Source organism: Aplidium turbinatum, chromosome 1, assembly GCF_918807975.1.
Source record: "Aplidium turbinatum chromosome 1, kaAplTurb1.1, whole genome shotgun sequence".
Taxonomy (NCBI): Eukaryota; Metazoa; Chordata; class Ascidiacea; order Aplousobranchia; family Polyclinidae; genus Aplidium; species Aplidium turbinatum.
The window spans coordinates 41,656,237-41,674,757 of record NC_137472.1 but is presented as its reverse complement, the minus strand read 5'-3'; the positions used below and the strand labels follow the sequence as shown (position 1 = coordinate 41,674,757).

The following is an 18,521-nucleotide window of genomic DNA, read 5'->3' as shown; positions in this document are numbered from 1 at the left end:
AGCACTTTCTCACATTTTCTTTTACGATTACGGCGATGTCAATTCTTGCTTCAGCTGCTTGAAAAACTTTTCGATCCAACGCTTTGTTTGACAATGCCTCCTGAAGCTTTGCATGCCCATCTCCAATAATTTCATCAGCAGCTTTAATGCTTGCTTCAGTTTTTTTTTAATTTCATCTTCAATTTTTTCGATTTCCTTTTGTTTTTCTGCCATATTGTTGGCTTCAACAGTAGCCTGAGCACTTTCTTTCTCTTTTCTCAATTTTTCTTCAAGACCTCTTTCCTGATCAAGGTCAGCCATATACTTTGTATGAGCACCCTTTTAGTTCTGAAACTAGTGTTCTGTTAATGGGAAAGTTTACCTCATCATCATACCGATTTAGTTCACCTTTCACCATTCTCAGTGCAACAATTGTGATTTCTTTAAGAGAACTTCTATGTGAATCAATCAAATGTTTATTAATGGAGAAACTTCTTTCAGGACTGGCATTACCATGACTTAATGTTAGAACATATTTTGCTAGACAAAATAGTTGCGGATATTTTTTTATCCCAGCATCATCTAACAGGCCTCCAATTTTTGTCCAATAATAATCAATTCTCTTGTAGGAAGACACTTTTGGTAGGGGTGTTACTGTTAAACCATATTTGATTAGTGCTTGAGTCCAGTAAGAAGATTGGGAATTGGTGTAGCTATTTGTTACTTTCAAGATCAGTCTTTTTGTAAAACTCATCTAGAATATCCTTAAATTGATACCATAACCACTGCAGTCTTGCCTTATCATAAAGCTCTTCTCTTAAAACAGATGTACATCAATTGCAAAAGCATTTGCAGGACACTTTTTAAGGCAATTGGAGACTGTCCAAGTTACATTGACGATAGAAGTTGTAGCTCCAACATTATTTCATTTTTCTGGGTACAAAAATTGGGTGCAACCTAATTCGTACTCTAAACACTTCGTACCCTCATTTCGTACCCTGAAAAGATCAAGAGAAAAAATTAAAAAAAGCCGAAGTGGCTGATCGCAGTATCGGCAATTTTAAAATTTTCCTCCTGAAAAGATCGAGATTGCATCCCAAAAATTGTGCCTGCTTAAGAACAGATGAATGGAATGACAAATGATGTAAAAGGTAACTTGTAGCAACCACAAAAAAGTTCAGACAGTCAGATTTAAATTTCTTGTCAGCTTCAGTAAGGACTGCAATATCACTGACTAAAATTTTTGCTCGTGTTCCAGCATCAATCAAGTTCAACGGCTTCTGAAGTTCTTTGTGACATCAAGCAAAAGATTTTCTGACTCTGTGGATAATGTTTTTTGTTGTTGTTGATAAATTTACTAAACAAAGCCGTGATCAGGTAGCAGATTGCTGAGAAAAGAATGTGAATCAGTGGCTCTTCACATTGGAATAGGACTAAAAACCGTTCAAAGTCACCAGAAGCAAATGATACAAATGAAATATATTCAATCAAAGGATCTTTTAATGCTTCTGAAATCCTTTTGTATCTCTGGGTGGATGCAATGTTTGACTTGAAGTTTTTTTGCTGAGGCAAAAACTGCAGGAAATAATGTCAGAAGTCCCATTCAAGATTTAAGGACATGTCCGCCATGAATTTCGAGGCCTGAGTAACACATTGCTTGCAAATGGCCTCAATAGTTTCCTTGCCTAACCCTACGCTTTTTCCCAAAACATTGCTGTCAAATTATCCTTTCACCATTCTCCCACAATAACTGCAATGTCTTGAAATCTTGTCAGCGTCTACTTGTCTAGCCTATGTCTAATGACGTTTAAAACATGCAATGAAAGTATCTAGCTACGATCCTTTTCTAATTCCAGCTCCACAGGCAACGCTGGACTTGATTATGCAACCACATGTTATCCTAAATCAGTGCATTCAACAGACGGCGTCACAATCGTTGCACGAATAATTATTCTGTTATCATGGTTGGAACTGTTACACATTACACTATATCAATTTTTTGATTTTTACGTGCTCAGTTCTCCATCACAACTAAATTTTATGATTTTTTATGATTGTGTCTAAATTTTATGCTATTTTATGATTTTTACCAAATCAAGCAAAATTTTATGATTTTTTATGATTTTATGCCGAGTGGGACCCCTGTTATAGTCAAGGTGAGCACAAGACTAAATGAGCTTTACAACAAATCACTGGGTTTCATTAATTTGTAAGGCTAAACTACGTATGTATCAAGGTTCCTTTCAAAATTCATTGTTAAAAATTACAGTGTAAAGTGATTACTTTGTGGTAACTATGTCGATTCTAAGATGAGTTCGGTGATTTTTTCACCTAACAAACATCAGTAAAAAATACAGTATAATATCTACAAATGCGAAATATTATCTTGATCTACTTTGTCTATTTGTTATACAGTAGTTTATTTATTACGATTTGAAAAACAAACTCCAAATAACCACACGTCAACACCAACCAACCTTTCTACACAAGCGATCTTTGGCCGCCTTGCCGACTTTATCGACCAGTTTGGCAAGAGAAATGAAGCGCTTGGCTACGAAAGTCCGCCATGCCATCAATGCTATGCCATGCTGCATGTGGGGTTCGCAAGTGATCAAACGAATGTGATCGATGGCTTGTTGCATGTGGGATATTACCTGCGTGCAATATTGTTTTAAATAGGTAGCGTGATATTTTTTGTTGATTCAAGCTTAGGCCTGGTGGTTGAATAGTTAGATTAAGTGGACGAAAGGCAAGGAAGCAAGTCGTCATGTCCACGTTCAGGCATGCCCTGATGTGTCTTGCCAAAGACACAGCCCATGCCGCATATTGAGCGGTGCCGAACTGGCGCCCTTTCGAGTGCTGTACCAAAGCTCTCACCACTCTCATATGCAGCCGACACCCGACAGTATGACATGACACCTTTCAATACTAAATACACAGTAGTCCCACTGACATACCTCTGGGTCACGGTTCCATACAATGATTTCATGCCAAAAGCAATGCGCGTGCAGAGAATTGGCCGATAGAAGCTTTGGGAATCGTAGCACTAATTCCGAACGCAGATAGCCTGCGAGAAAATACAAATTGTCTGAAAAAAAATTAAGTATTCTGATCATTACTAATGAATTCAGTCGTTTTGCAAGCATCAGTGATCCACCCAACATCATTACCTCCGCCCCGATAGCTCAGCGCGTGACTTCGTAAACGAAGAAGCTTTAAGATCAAGGGACGCTGGTTCGACTTTCGGGGTGTGCGCTTGAGCAACGCATTCTAAGGACTGATCTCCATTCAGCGGCATCTAATGAAATAATCCCCGGCAACAAGACTTTACAACAAGCGGAAACTGCACTCTGTTAATCTCGGTAACCGGCCCTGCGTCAAAAGTCTCTACAAGTATGCGAAACTACCAGGAATAACCAATCAAGGTTTTGTCAGTCCGAGGATAAAAATTCAAAACCAACCAACTCGAAATTACAATTATTGAATGACATAAATTTAGTGCATACAGTATTTTTTAAAGAAGGCGTGTTACTTAAGAAGTTTCCGTTGGCAAGTTCCGTATCATCTCCCTCATCGATGGAAGAATCTTTGAAAATTGATGCAGGAGGAAGATTAAGGCTGCAAATCTTCTTCGCTATTAACTCCGGAATGTAACCTGAACGATAAACACACCGAGGCTTTTCCCGCTGACTTACGTAACAACAGCATTTAACGTCACAATGAGCCTAAGTATTAAAATAAACTAAGCTTGTCCCCATTTCAATTCTGAAAGATATATAACTAAATAGGAAAAAGCGGAACCTTGAAATCAAATAGAATATAAAGTTAGCTTAAATGTATAGCATTACAGTAGCTGTTCCAATCTACACCGAAGATCTTGGGCTGCTATAAAATAATTCACTGCAGCAAATCTAACCTGGTCCATTATGGAACAATTCGTGCAGAGTCACGCGTTCATCTTCTGGCGGTGGAACCTAAAGCAAAGTGAAACTGAACAACAAAATCGTGTAATCAAACGTGCAATTTTACCTTGGCATTATCGAATGCAGACTTACACAAAAATGATGTGCTTTAAACGTTAAGACGAACAAAATCATACGCATTAGTGTACAACAAAGTACGGTACCTCAGTACTATCAGTGTTGGAAACTCTGTCTTGGTTGGATTTGTGAAGAGCTGTATTGATAGACAGGCAATCTTCATATAGCTTTATCAACTGGTTCCAAAGCTCCAATTCAGGCCACAAAGTTTCCCAGCCTGCATTAAAGTGACAATAATGTCAATAACGTTGCCATGAATTCTTTACAGTCGTGAAAACCTGATTCAATAATATTTTAGGCAGTTGCAGTATGATGCGGTAGATTGTGGTGTGACGGGAAGTCGACAATATTACAACAGACTTATGATTCGAGTTCTTCGCCTCTGAACCTGAGTATTTCGAAGATCGTTTTCAGGCCCTTTGTATGGATTCTGGTTCTTTTTTTTGACAGATGTCACCTGTCCGCGATGCAAATGCGCGCTGGGTACGTTACACTATGCAACTTATAAATGTCATATTGAACATGATGCTACCAGTGGTTCCATATGTAAGTACTGACTAAGTTGACCTGTTGTTGGTGAATGCTGTTTCTCTTCATTTACCACCTCATCATATGTTGGAGGAGGATTTTCTTCACTTTCAAGTTCCATCGCATCTTCACGTGCAACTGAAACAGCATCCGTCTGGAAGAACAAGCAAGAAATTTGTTACTGACAATATGAATATGAATTCAAAATGAGGTTTGCAGCGGTTTTAATTAGTCTTTTATCCAACAATCGGCTGTATGGTTTAATGTAAAAAGGTTATGGAGAAAATAACTTGTTTATCGAAAGCGCGTGGCTGTGTTTGTAAACCACCAGTTGTAAATCAAAATCTTTCGTGCTGTTCTTTCCTTTAGTTAAAATATTTAGCGGACATTATAAAAACGAAGGTAACCGAACTCGCCTTTTCTGATTTTTTTGCCACATCTACAGCTCTACATGTCAGTGCAATTAGATAAGCAGATAGGATGCTCTTGGACGGATAGCAGATTTCTTCTTTGATCCACTCTCCAAGACTGGTCATCACAATATTCTCATCATCTTCACTTTTACTGCAGAGAATTTCAACGAAAGTCTTCAAACGATGTATGGTGGCAACTGAGTCTACAAAGTGGAATGTAAGTTTGATGAACTGACGACAAGCAAAGTCTATTGGCTAAAACAGGTCGTTGATATCATTGTGAAGAAAGTCTATTTCATCAGTCAGGTTTATTTAAAAAGATGAACAGCCCAAAAAGATACACAACCTGTTTTGCAAACATTTCGAAACCTAGAATGTATTCATCTTTAATGCTACTGTATTGAAACTATCCATGTGCTTACTATTACTATTCAACAGCCTTGAAGATGAAAACAGTCTAGATTTCAAAGTATTTATTGAACAGGGGTTTAGTATCTTTATTAAAGGCTTTTTATTTTTTCATTAGGTTTACTTAAATCCCAAGAAAACAAAGCAATAATATTAAATTTGAAATATGATAGATACAGCTACGCCGCAATGAAATCTAAATTTATTCTTACAATAAAGAGAAAGCAATGACCCTAGCTAACGAAACTTGTTGTTTTAACTTTGCCAGGCGTCGAAATTGTGGAAAGTGAAAACGTTTGCTATTTGGGATACTGCAGTTCAAGAGAGAAAACCAATTAAAACCAAGATAGACCGTAGTTCGAGCAACTTCAAGATAATAAAGACCTTCTACCTTTCATGACGGAGCTTTCGTTGTCCAAGAAACATCGAAAAGCGAGAAAAAGAATTTCTTTGTTCGATATTTCGACGCAATTTCGAATAGCATCGATGACTTCATTTGCAGGCAAATTGGCGAACAAGGGGAGATAGAAGAAATATTCACCTGGAGAGAGAAAAATTAGCATCGCAAGTTATTAATTGGTTACGTAATCATGTGTTTTCCAACAGAGGGAAAAGGCTGAAGTTGTTGACTGCAGCTATACTACACCGAAAAGACTGGACAAGTCAGCACTTGATATTGTTTGCTATCTTCGAAATTGACTTTGAAATTATTAATCTTTCAAAGCAAAAGTTATTATGCATCGCTTAAGCAACTATACCCACGGCGCTATACCTTAACTATGCCTAGCTTACTGCAGATATTTAAACCACTTGTTATTAACTACTCATACGTGTGAAAGTGCTTGGTGAGATAATGCAAATAAACAAAGTAAACTTACTTAGCAAATTAATCTTGGCTGAAGAACTCGCAGCAAGGCTGTGTGAGCAAGGTTCGGAAGCGTTGACGTTGAAACAACGTAAAAAGTCAGAAACACACAGCGTTTCATCTTCCTAAGGCATGAGTAATGAAATATTAAGTGAAGCCAAATGTTCTAAGTGAGTTTCAAAAACGGATCAACAGTTTACGGAGAATCAAAAAGTTACATTTTTTACATAAGAAAATATTGGAAACGAAAATAAATGAAATTTCGCAAACTTTCGACAATATGTAAAAAATGGGGTAGGCATTAGAGAACAGCCACACGCTCAGTCAAACTGGTGCAAGAGAGAAGTCCAATTACGGATCAAAGATACATTATGTATTATACATTATATTGCCTTCGATAATATATTGACATTTATATTGACAATGGCAGTCCTACATCAAATAATCATTAGATTACTTAATAGAAGCGACTGTTGATGTGCTTACTTTAGAGTCCGATGTAGGACTCGCGTTCTCAAATTCTCTCAGAAGCTCGATAATCGCACCAGCTTCACTCTCTGTTATCATCAACTCCTTTGACAAGCCATCTGCTGTCATGTCCTGCATAATTATGATGTGCGGATGTGATTGGTTTCGAATATTTGCGATCATAGTGAATAAATGACTAGGCTAAGTATTTTTGCGCCATCAAGATCTTCAATGAGTTTAATGACTCATACTTTACAAAAAACTTTAGAACCTTATCACTTAAACACAAATGATAGCTGTAGTAAACTCCTCTGTAGGGATTTGTCGGGTCTGCTACTATTCGGTGAGTCCGATTCGGTGAGAGCCTTTTTCGGTGAGAGCCCTATTCGGTGATTTTTTTGAATTTATTTTTGAATTATCGGGTACTGTAGCCTAATTAAAACCCCTAACCCCAAAACCCCTAACCTCAAACCAAAACCCCAAAAACCCAAACCCCCCAAACCCAAACCCCAAAAAACCCCCAAACCCCCCAAACCCAAACCCCCAACCCCTATAACGGCAATGATAATTACGCTACGGCGCGCAATAATTTAAAAAAAAAAATCACCGAATAGGGCTCTCACCGAAAAAGGCTCTCACCGAATAGGGAACTCACCGAATCGGACTCACCGAATCGGGCCATTCCGGGATTTGTCATGATAAAAATCTTCAGTTTCATTTTAGTTCAACGTCACTTAAAATTAAACAAAAACCTGCAAGGAATGAAGATGACGCTCCGTTGATGACGTGTTAAGTTTTTGAAAGGAAAGAAACAAGTCCAGCAAAGAGTTTTGAGCTTTTACAAATCCACATAATTCCTTTTCTTCTTTCTTCAGTTCTGCAACGATGAATACATTGGTTGATGATAATAGGCCGAACCAAGAATAGTTAGTAACGCAACGCTCAAGAAAATAGCTACAGAAAAAAAAAATTATTATGCAATAAAATTAACTTCAAAAGCAGAAAGTCTGTGCATTTTGGATTATGAGACTACAGCTGCTTTTTTCATAGCTTCCCAGTACAAAAACGATTTTTTGAAGGAAAACGGATAGATCTTAAATCTTAAACGTAAAACCGTCAAGGTGCAAACAAAAAGTGCCTCTTAGTAAGGCTACATTATCAAGACAAAGCCACATGACACTGGCACCCAATCTGCAAGTGAATCAAGTACCGTGTACCATTGTACCTGCTTGGCTAAGTTGCTCCATGACTTGGGTGAAGCATTGCTTCAGGATATCGCTGGTGATGTAGGTGGTGAGCATCAATTTCTTGATGGCTTGCATTTGCACTGAGGACAACCTCATGCTGGTGATCAGTTTCGTCAACTCGTTTCCATCTGTCAATCAAAATAAACTTATTGAATTGCAAAGCATTCAGCATAAAACAAACCAATTCCACAAAGCTGAATTTTGGAACTTTCAGCGAAGACTCAGGTTTCAATGTACCAAACCAAGAATGTAAAGTGCAGGTGAGAATTAGAACACATCGTGGATTGGAAGTCTCAGGTTAGTGAAATGTAAATACTCGCTGTACTAGCGAATGTTCAGCCTTCTGCTGATGGCCAGGTGGAACTACACTTCTCTACATCAATATTAATTATTATCATTAAAACGTAGATTTCATACAAGAAGATAGTGATATTGTCACTAGCCTTTCGATCCAGCTTGCAACAGTTGACTGAGACTCTTCAGTAAATGAATATCTCTCGCTTTGTTGCTGTGGGAATCGCTGAAAAATATTAATATTGATAACGTTCGTGCACGAGCTCTGGAAACAAAAGATGTCATTCCCAGTGTAAAGTTTCGCAGCACTGGCCAAGATGGACCCCTCCTTGGTTTGATAGTTTAAAAAAATATGAACAAAAGTCTTAAATCATTGAGTTAGTGTTAAGCCTATCCAAGACTTTTTAAACACATACAATTCAACAGCAAATATGATAAAACATAATTCTGGACTACGAAGTATAACTGCTCATTAATTTGGGTACATACATAATTATATATTTAAAATATAAATTAAGAAAATTAATTTATAATAGATATAATACACTGAAGAAAACCTGTGACGTAAAAATGACTACCTCAGAGCAAGATGGAAAGGGATTGAAATGTCTTTGATATCTCCATTATTTTCCAACAAGCAACACTGGATCATAAACACAGCAGAGTTAACAGTCTCCTTTTTGTTGTGAAGACCAAACATCCCATAACCAGGATAAACAAGCCTAAAGATACAAAATATTAGGTTAATTGTGTTTTTCTCAAAACGTAAATAAACCAAAACAGAAGTTACACAAAGCTAAGATTAAAGAAAGCACGCTTTATTATTAAATTCAAGTTGAACTTTCTACCGTATTATGTTTCTGACAAAAGCATATAAAAAGACAAGTACTTAGAGTTCTTTCCGATATTGAATGTTCCAACCCTTGGGCCATTGATGCAAGACCAGATTTCCAATACTCCTCTTCTCGGAGCGTAGATCACGAGGAAGAGAGCCATCCTCGATTTGGTATCCTCATGGTAACGGTGGGCTTTAGATGGAAAGTCTTTGTTTTCACTGGTTTGGATGAACCCAATCTGTGCGTCTCTATAACCTGTTGGTTTATTAAAGACTTTACAAATGGTGAAAAAAATTGTGGTTACAGCAACTGCAAAACCTCACAAGGGTACATGTGAAATATAAATGCTATGGCATTGAGAGTTGCATATCAATAAACAGGACACGAACAGTTTATATTATAAAAATATTGTGTATATACGGAAAAATATAAATGCGTTAGTTTATAGACAATTGCGTACTACGGATATTAGCAACACACCTTTCCACATTCGAAGAGCACGATTTTTGACCAAATCAAGCAACATCACTCTACCAAGGCTATCAGACACCGCGGCCAACCAATTAGCGCCAGGAGCCAATATCATATCATTGGCACACCGCAAAAGGTCAGGAAGTCCACACCTGATGTCTAAACCAGTTCCAATTTCCACCTGAAAGATTAAAAAAAGTTATCAAGGACTCTTTTAATACACCAAGCCTTCCATACTACATCAAACTTTGTGAGAAAATGTGTAAAAACAACAAATTAAAAATAAAAACAAATCAGAAATGTCCATAACAAGGTCTGTCATACCTTCGGCTTTGACTTGGGTTTGCTGACGTCATCGGATTGCGGTTTCTGTCCCCAACTGAGCCAGCCAGAAGCAGCATTGATGAGAGCTGACTTTAGCTTGCTTGCCACAGCCAGTGCGACATGGGACAGAAACGGCTGAGTACTTCCCTGCATTGCATGAAAGTCGATGTAACAAGATTAAAACGGGGCAACACATAAACAAAATACTTTATCGATTTTCCTGTTTAAAGCTGATTTTTTTGTTATCAGAACAAATTTTTCAGCTGTGACTACCCAAAGTGCACGATGTTTACACTTTTCACCATTAACAATAAAACAAACAAAGTGACTTCACCTACGCAGTTACCAAAACGTTAGCGGTATCTTTAAAGCACTGTAATGTTTTTTGACTCTGATAAAATGACGGGTTATGAGTGACTATATTGAAGAGAAAAGTCTACTAATCCGATGCACTGTAACACAAATGAGGTAACAAGTCTAATCTAACAGAAGGTAAAATTGCAAACAATGAAGAAAAAACGATGTAGTCACCTCTATCGCGTAGTAAAAGCCGACAAATGGGCCAGAACCGGCTGTGATATATTGAGACATCGCATTTGATCCACTTTTGATATCGGCTGAATATCCATCAAGAATACACGCATTTCGCATTCGATCGAACGGAGACAGTGACAGAACACCGGTACTCAGATGGGAGCCTATTTGCTCTTGGCCACGTAAAACCCATTTTTTGTACGACAGAGGAGGTGGATCAATGTTTTTTGTTCCACGTGCAGTTGCTGATGAAGTAAATCGTCACAAAAAATCGCATGATTTTTCCTTGGAAATATCACACGACTAATCGACTATACTCAAAATCACAAAGTGAGCACAACGAGACAAATGTATGGTTAGGAAAAGTAGGCTGTGAAAAAAGTTTTTCGCTGAATCATCAAAAGCATGCTGGAAATTCTCGGAAATCTTCTTGGTATTACCAAGCAGAAGCGCTATAAATTATTGCTATCTGTTTTGTCTATATGTAGCATGTTAACATAAAATGCAGGAAGATATCATAAAAATGCGAAAACACAAACGCCACTTTAGCATCATCGCAAATCGGTTTTTCAAGTTAAAAACACACACTCGTATGTCGGAATGGCCCGTTTCGGCTAGTTCTCTATTCGGCTAGTCCGATTCAGCTAGTTCCTTATTTGGCAACAGTTTTGAATTGTATTTTATTCCACAATATCGTTTCTTTTGCATTCCGACAAAGAAAAATAAATTGAAATGAAATTTAGCGCAAAATGTTTGAACTAGTAAATTGAAATGTTTGCTCACATAAAATCGACATGTATCCTACGTCACCATCTGTATGCAAACTTAAAATATATTAGAATCCTCAACTATTACAAAATTCCAAATCCAACGACGCCTTCTGTTTATTTAGAGAATGTTGTATTTTATTCCACAATATCATTTTTTTTATAGTTGAAATTATTGAAACTTTAGATGAGTGGGGTTTAGACCTAACCACTGAGATCTTAAATCATATTTATGACACCGGAAACATCCCTAGTGATATGGTACGTTCCATATTCATAACTTTACCAAAGAAAACCGGAGCAACAGAATGCTCACTCCACAGAACAATTAGCGTTGTGAATCATCTAACAAAGATCTTACTCCGAATCATGATGATGAGATTGAGACCAAAACTAAAATCGGAAATTTCAACAGCACAGTTTGGATTTGTTCCAGACAAAGGGACCACAAAAGAAATTTTTATATTAAAAATGATAACAGAGGGATGTATGTCCGATTCTTCTGTTTAGAGAATTTTGTATTTTATTCCACAATATCGTTTCTTTTGCTAAAATCGAAAATTTCAACAGCACAGTTTGGATTTGTTTCAGACAAAAGGACCACAAAAGGAATTTTTACATTAAAAATGATTTACAGAGAGATGTATGTCCGATTCTTCTGTTTAGAGAATTTTCTATTTTATTCCACAATATCGTTTCTTTTGCACTCTTGCATTTAATCCAGTGTTTACCTTTAAGTGCCTTCCCAGACGGCAAAATCCGTCATATTACATTCATTCAACGTCTGCAGACGTTGAATGAATGTAAAAATGACGAATTTTGTTGTCTGGGTTCGTTAAAAATAAGTGTTTTACATCAAAACAACATTTTTCATGATTAACAATAGAGGTTAATGAGATAAAGTCTCAGCGAAAACGTGTCAACGAAAAAAAGACAGTTGCCAATTATAGCGTTTGACATAAAAAATGAAGTTAAAACGTAAGTGGCAGTTTAGAATAAACCTGGGTTTCGGCGTTACATGACCTGGAATTCCTTTGGTTACTTCCTTCGTTAGACTCTCAGTTGATGTTACTTGATCATGGCAGAGGAATCGATTAGTACGCAACGCAAAGGTGAGGTTTTTCTACATGATGGCTACATGTTTCATCTAGCTCAATATAGTGCAGCAGTAAGTTCAAGTCATCAAGTCGAACTAGCCGAGTCGGACTAGCCAAATAGTAGCAGACCCCTCTTACGTAGACTTGCATTGCAATCATATAGAAACATAATGCATAGGCCTACAGCAAATGAATGGAAATTGGAAAACTTCACATTTAGATTTTTACCCAAAGCCAATTGACTTCTACAAGCCCGAAGAGTTTGAAACAAGCTGAACCCTTCTATAGAAATAAGAGCATCTCCATAGAGAATCGTCAATTCATCATGATGCTGAGCACTGCCATTGTGTGTTGAATTGAAAGAAGTGTTGAATGTTCGACAGCTCAATTGAACAACTGGTGATTCGTGCAGCAACTCAGAAATAAGAAGTCCACCAGTCTGGAATACGTGTACCGTTAAAAAATGTAGCTTACATACGAACTTTCAAATCGGAACATCTTTAGCATTATACATATCAAAAAAGTGACAACTGATAACTATTATTGTTTTTAATCTAAATTTGTCATGATCAAATAAGTATTATTTTCCAAGGAATCTTTTTGCTTTTTATCAGGTAAACGTGTCACTAACATAAAAAAGCAGAAGCGTATAAGCTTTAATTCTTTATATTGTAAAGCACAACTTATCCAAAAGAATATTGAGCTAAAACAATTGTTAACCAAAATTTATTTCAACACTCTAAAATTAAACAACAAAATGAAATATAGTTCAGCATGATAACTTACATCAGTATACATGCGAATATAACCTGATGAAAACCCGACAAATGTGCAAGTCCAGTCACGACTACCATGAGATGTATGACTGAGTGACACAAGAGGGAGACAAAGCACAGAGGTAATCGACTCTCTAGTAAATCATACCAATGAAACATGTCAGTTTTGAGCAGTACAGCATATTGAGAAAGACTCTTATTCACGTTTTTACATGTTTTTTTATCAAGTGAATCTACAGAGTGCTGCTTTTGCAGTGGTTTCTAAGCTCGGATCTATAGTCCTCTTGGCAACTCGTCATAATTTAAGAGGTCCATCATTGGGTTTTCGGAAAATGTAATCAAATCGCAGCACTAAAAATTATTTACTTAAGAGTAACTACGCAAGACTTCTAATTATGGCTTTAAAATTGACTTTTTTTTCTATGCTTTAAAATTATGCTTTGCTTTTACACTTTAGCATTGCAAAAACATAGTATATTATATATAATTCTACTGGTTACAACTATTGCACATTACTTCGAAAAAAATTAAGTACATTACAGCAGATCAATAACTGAGATGAAGTAAAATATACCAAGTGGTGACTTCAAACAGCTACAATTTGTCAAGTTTTCTTACTCTTCATGTTCACATAGTGATCCTTTGAAGCAAATATCCATCACACCGGGTGATTGATCACTGAATCGTTGAGCAGCATATTCTCCTGAATGAGTGAAATTACCGTACAACATTAAAGTTTATGCCAATTACAATACAAGTGTTTTTATTTATGAGCATTGAGCACCATACTTTAAATATACGATAATGCTTCACGAACAAGTCTTCTTATTGCGCAGACACATTTCTACAGAGACGGTGAATCGCTAATTGTTGAATCATTGTTATAACAAAAGTCTCTTAAAAAAGTTAGTTAGTTCGTTTGTTTTTGTTAGTTCGTTAACAACACATAACAAAAAAATAGAAACAGAACGTTCAATAAAAATACACACATCATACGCACCGACTTCCGGGGGGGCCGGTGCCCCCCGTAAACGTATGGTTGAGGGGCGACAAAAATGGTTATTCCAAGTGGTGTTTCAAAGATAAAACTCTTCGCAAAAGAGATTTAGATCATTTAAATGGACTTAAAGAATGCCGAAAGCGAAAAATAGCCTACGTTGCTTTTGCCCGCAAAACAGCAGCTGATCGCATGGCTTTCTCATACGGTACGGAAATTTCAAAGTAGATGGTAGAGTAACTTACGCTGCTGGAATAGTCACGTACTATTTACTGCAATATTAACTAAACCAGCTAAATTAGATGCGCTATTTTCAACGAGGTCTTCCCGCTGTGAGATCAATTATAATTCAACAGAACGCATTGTTTTGTTCGCAATGTGTGAGAATTAAATCGAAAACCGATAAAAGAAAAGGTGTTTAACTGTTTAATGGTCTTGGTCGCAGGTATTGCTTGCATTAACGACGTCTCTTACCGCTATTATGACCTAGCTAACCTGACATCATTGTTTTATGCGGCCGCTAAGGTTTGACATCGACTAACTTGAACGATCATGGAATGTCACGTAATTAGAACGATTATATCCTACACGCAAAAATAAAAAAATTGATCTCTTAAAACAGCTCTTTCCGCTGTTTTGTCTAGTGAGCTTTGCATATTGCTCAACAAGTGCATAAAGTTTAGAAATGACAAGAAATCATTAAATTTGAAAATTAATTTTGAATCACTGCAAATAAACGTATTCAAAACTTGTACTCTGGCCGAAGCCATTTCACACTCCGTAATCTATCTCGGCAATGATTTTGCCGCAGCAAAAATGTGTTCATTTTGAAAACTGCCGAGCTGGAGATAACAGCTTGTCCCGTGTATAAGTTGAACCTGTGTTTTTGAGGTGACAATCACTTGCGAACATCTCGGCCTATACTCGTGTATACGGTATTCGATAAAAGACTATAAAGACTTGCGATAAAAAACAGAAGAGAAAACACTTCACCGTTGTTAACGCATTGAAGGTAAGTAATTAGCAAAACGAGCGAAACGAAGTTAATAAAACTGATAGCGGGTTTTCACTCTGCTTGAGATCATGATTTTTTGCGCTTTATTTCAATAACTTCACTGTCTTGGTCGTTGTTATTCCCACACACGAAAAGGAAATGAATCGGCTTGTTTTCCAACTGTTCCAATTATGAGCTAACAATATCAAAATTTTTACAAGGCGTACTGCATGCGTAAAACTAATCGTTTCAAGCAGCGGTTCTACTAAATTCGGTTTGCGACCTAGGTGTCAATATAAACAAGACAGTAAGCTTAATCAAAGACTATTTTAATTGAGTAAAATAGCGTTATGGTTATGACGTCATCACCTTTCTCGCCCCCCAAGGTTTTTTGAAAAGTCGGCGCCTATGACACACATTGTATCAGATAGTAATATTGAGGATATAAGACACATAGACAAATTCAAATGATTTGAATATAGTGTAGGAAACAGAATACCGTAGACCTAAGATCAAATTAAACTAACTGCAAAACAAACAACTTTTTTTACCATTTAAGAATACAGCTTTATCCTTGTAGGCAAAACATGAAAAGTCTGCAGCTGGTGAAAAGGAGAAGTAGCATTTTTGAATCCAGTCTCCTTTCTGTGAATTGTCTGATTCCTTGAAATTAATGCAAATTTAATACGAAAGTAGACTACAATTCAATATGTTTTTAAAAACCTGTAAAAGTGTTCTACAAAGTGTTAACAGTATCTCCCCGTGAGTAATGATTGTGGCAATGTGAGGACAGCAATCACAAATTTGTGTAACATACAGTCAATCCTCGATTTAATGAACAAATGCGAACCACCAGCCATCCATTGCTCTAAAATACCATAAAGTCTTAGCCTATCCTATTGCAGTTATGTTATGCACTGTATTACTGTTACTTTCAACCTAAGCTATAGACTATCAGTCACCAACATGCTAAACATGCAACATTACTTTGATGGCTTTATTTTTGTGTATTAAACATGGTCATATTGTGCCACCATGCTGCAACACTTCGCAAAATATTGTGCTTCAAACCATGGAAAGTTAATTTCTGCATCTTTATCCTCTAGCAGTGTGTTCCAAGAATTTGCAAGGACTGACGCTTCAATGTCTCGCCCAGCTGCTTCTTCTTCGTATAAACGTTCTTCACCCCTCCAAAGGTCGTATATATATACGTTCTTCACCCCTTTTTACCACTGCTGAGTAGTGGCGGCAACTCAGTTTAGATAGATGTTTGGGCAGGTGTCGGGCAGTCACTCAATTGATTCGTCATCCAGTTCGCGCAGACCACGCATACCATTTGGCGCAGTTGCAGATGGTGTAGTCTGCGGTTTGTTTTTCCTTGCCACACTCACAGATTGCAAATGGAGCCATCTCCCATTTGTACATGTTGGAGTGGAATAGTCTGACGTCGGGTCTGCTACTATTCGGTGAGTCCGATTCGGTGAGTCCGATTCGGTGAGTCTGATTCGGTGAGTTCCTAACCTCTAACCCTAACCCCAAACCCCTAACCCTAAAACAGCAATGATAATTAGGCTACGGTACCCAATAATTTAAAAAAAATATTGAAAAAATCCCCCGTTAAGGGATCGGACTCACCGAATCGGACTCACCGAATCGGACTCACCGAAACGGGCCATTCCGCTGACGTCAGTGCGCAAGCGGCTGAGCCAAACTCTGGCCTTTCTTGGAAAAAGCTGCTGCAAAGTTGCAAAATAGCAAAGCAAATAGGCTACTACAGTTTTTTATATTCCTTAAGGTATGCTCGCCCCTGGTGTCAACCTCTGTATCTGTTTCATTTTCTGTGATGGTCGAGACTTCATCAAGGCATCGAGGAGAGTAGCATATCTTTAAGGCACTGATAATCCCCTGGTATGTTGGCTGTACAACTGATGTTGTATTGGCATGTAATCAACCCTTATTTGTCATCAGCACTTACAAGTTTCTCTTTATTAAGACATGCTGGAGTATTGTCAAGAATTAAAATCCCTTGTACGTCGTCAGGGGCAATTTTTAGTAGGCTACTTCTTCTTGATGTTTTCGAACTGCAGGCACAAACCAGTAGCATTGGACCTGACCAAAACCTTGCTAGACTTCTTTCTGTTGGAGTTTTCCTCACCTCGATGAACTTGGATATTCTGAGGAATAGAACGCCGAAACATAGGCTTTAACTGACTCGTCTGCATCAGCAGCGTCGCCATGCAGCACCTGGTTAAATAATCCATGACGATTGTAGAATTGCAAACACCATCCATCGCTGTCCTTAAAATCCATGATGCCAAGATGAGCAGCAAGTTTGGCTGCAGCTGCCATCAATTCTGTCCCTCGCACATTCACTCACTTGTGCTTACACACTTGTTCAGGCTATCTTTAGGTTAACTTTGAGAACAGCAAGTTGCTGTTAAATCAAGTTCGTTAAATCTGAAGTCCTTTAAACCGAGTACACTGAACATTATTTCAGAATAAAAAATTTCACAGCAAAAGTCACAAAAAGCATTGATGATAATAATTACCGTAGTGATAAAGAAACAAACTAAATATTGTTTATGTGCTACAAATCACTCAGCAAAAAGTTGTTGCTAGAAGGAAAAAGAGTTAATGGCAGCAATCACATGAATACCAAAATTGCGATATATATTGCTGCAAGTGTCTGGTAATAGCCTATCTAACCCTGACACTAATAATGTCACAAGAGAATTGTCTTTCACTGAAAGGATTCTTGAAGTTGCAAATGCAATAGACAAATTAATAGAACAATTGTTTTGTAAAGAAATTTTAATCATTAGCTGGTTATAGGCCTATTACTTGCCAATGCAAATATGTTGACAAGAGCATAAGGTAAATGCAATCAGAAGAGAGCCACCCATTAATTAACAATAGAAACATGAAGTTGGTCATAAGAACAAAGTCAAGCTTTTCATTTTGCCTTGTCACAGAACAAGTTGCTAGGTATAAGCAAATAAGCATTTTTAAAATTTTATTATTAATTTTATATTTGGGTTTTGTTATGCTCTTAAAAACCTTCAATATTACCTTTTTATAATCTACCAAGGGAAACATAATAAACATGCATTCACCTCAGTATTTTCATTTTTAACAAAATTCCAGTCTTGGGTCCACTCATCTGCGTTCCATCTTTCATCTTCTTCCTTCTCTGCATGACAAAATTATTATCGAAATATATATAGCAATACCAGTACATATAGAAAGAATGAGTATAATAATTACATAAAACATCACTGACATATAAGTATATATAGCCTATATACCTGATTCATTGCAAGTGCCAAACAAGAACGTTTGGATTTCATTTACATCTTTAATACTTGAAACCTGCTGTAGCTGACAAGAAGACATTCCCTGTGATTCTAATCAAATACTATGTTATAGATATATACCGTACACTTGACAATGTTATCTATGAAATGCATGGCATTAAATCAGACA

The 18,521-nt window shown here is 37.2% G+C and overlaps 1 protein-coding gene across 1 annotated transcript in view; it reads right to left on the bottom strand.

Annotated features, from left to right (window-relative positions):
* The window catches only part of LOC145779800 (rab3 GTPase-activating protein non-catalytic subunit-like), a 25,128-nt gene extending 6,607 nt beyond the window's left edge, over positions 1-18,521 (bottom strand). Inside the window, exons 1-24 of the mRNA XM_082591448.1 lie at positions 18,344-18,521; positions 18,152-18,228; positions 15,590-15,701; positions 13,666-13,750; positions 13,058-13,181; positions 12,500-12,710; positions 10,405-10,652; positions 9,874-10,020; positions 9,559-9,730; positions 9,132-9,333; positions 8,821-8,964; positions 8,392-8,468; positions 7,927-8,076; positions 7,454-7,578; positions 6,720-6,833; positions 6,247-6,358; positions 5,760-5,909; positions 4,964-5,163; positions 4,587-4,701; positions 4,106-4,236; positions 3,896-3,953; positions 3,512-3,634; positions 2,937-3,046; positions 2,457-2,633 (exon numbers count right to left, since the gene is read on the bottom strand). Coding sequence (XP_082447574.1) covers positions 2,457-2,633; positions 2,937-3,046; positions 3,512-3,634; positions 3,896-3,953; positions 4,106-4,236; positions 4,587-4,701; positions 4,964-5,163; positions 5,760-5,909; positions 6,247-6,358; positions 6,720-6,833; positions 7,454-7,578; positions 7,927-8,076; positions 8,392-8,468; positions 8,821-8,964; positions 9,132-9,333; positions 9,559-9,730; positions 9,874-10,020; positions 10,405-10,652; positions 12,500-12,710; positions 13,058-13,181; positions 13,666-13,750; positions 15,590-15,701; positions 18,152-18,228; positions 18,344-18,431 — 3,252 coding nt within the window. The 5' untranslated portion in view covers positions 18,432-18,521. The remainder of the gene's footprint in view (positions 1-2,456; positions 2,634-2,936; positions 3,047-3,511; positions 3,635-3,895; positions 3,954-4,105; positions 4,237-4,586; positions 4,702-4,963; positions 5,164-5,759; positions 5,910-6,246; positions 6,359-6,719; positions 6,834-7,453; positions 7,579-7,926; positions 8,077-8,391; positions 8,469-8,820; positions 8,965-9,131; positions 9,334-9,558; positions 9,731-9,873; positions 10,021-10,404; positions 10,653-12,499; positions 12,711-13,057; positions 13,182-13,665; positions 13,751-15,589; positions 15,702-18,151; positions 18,229-18,343) is intronic.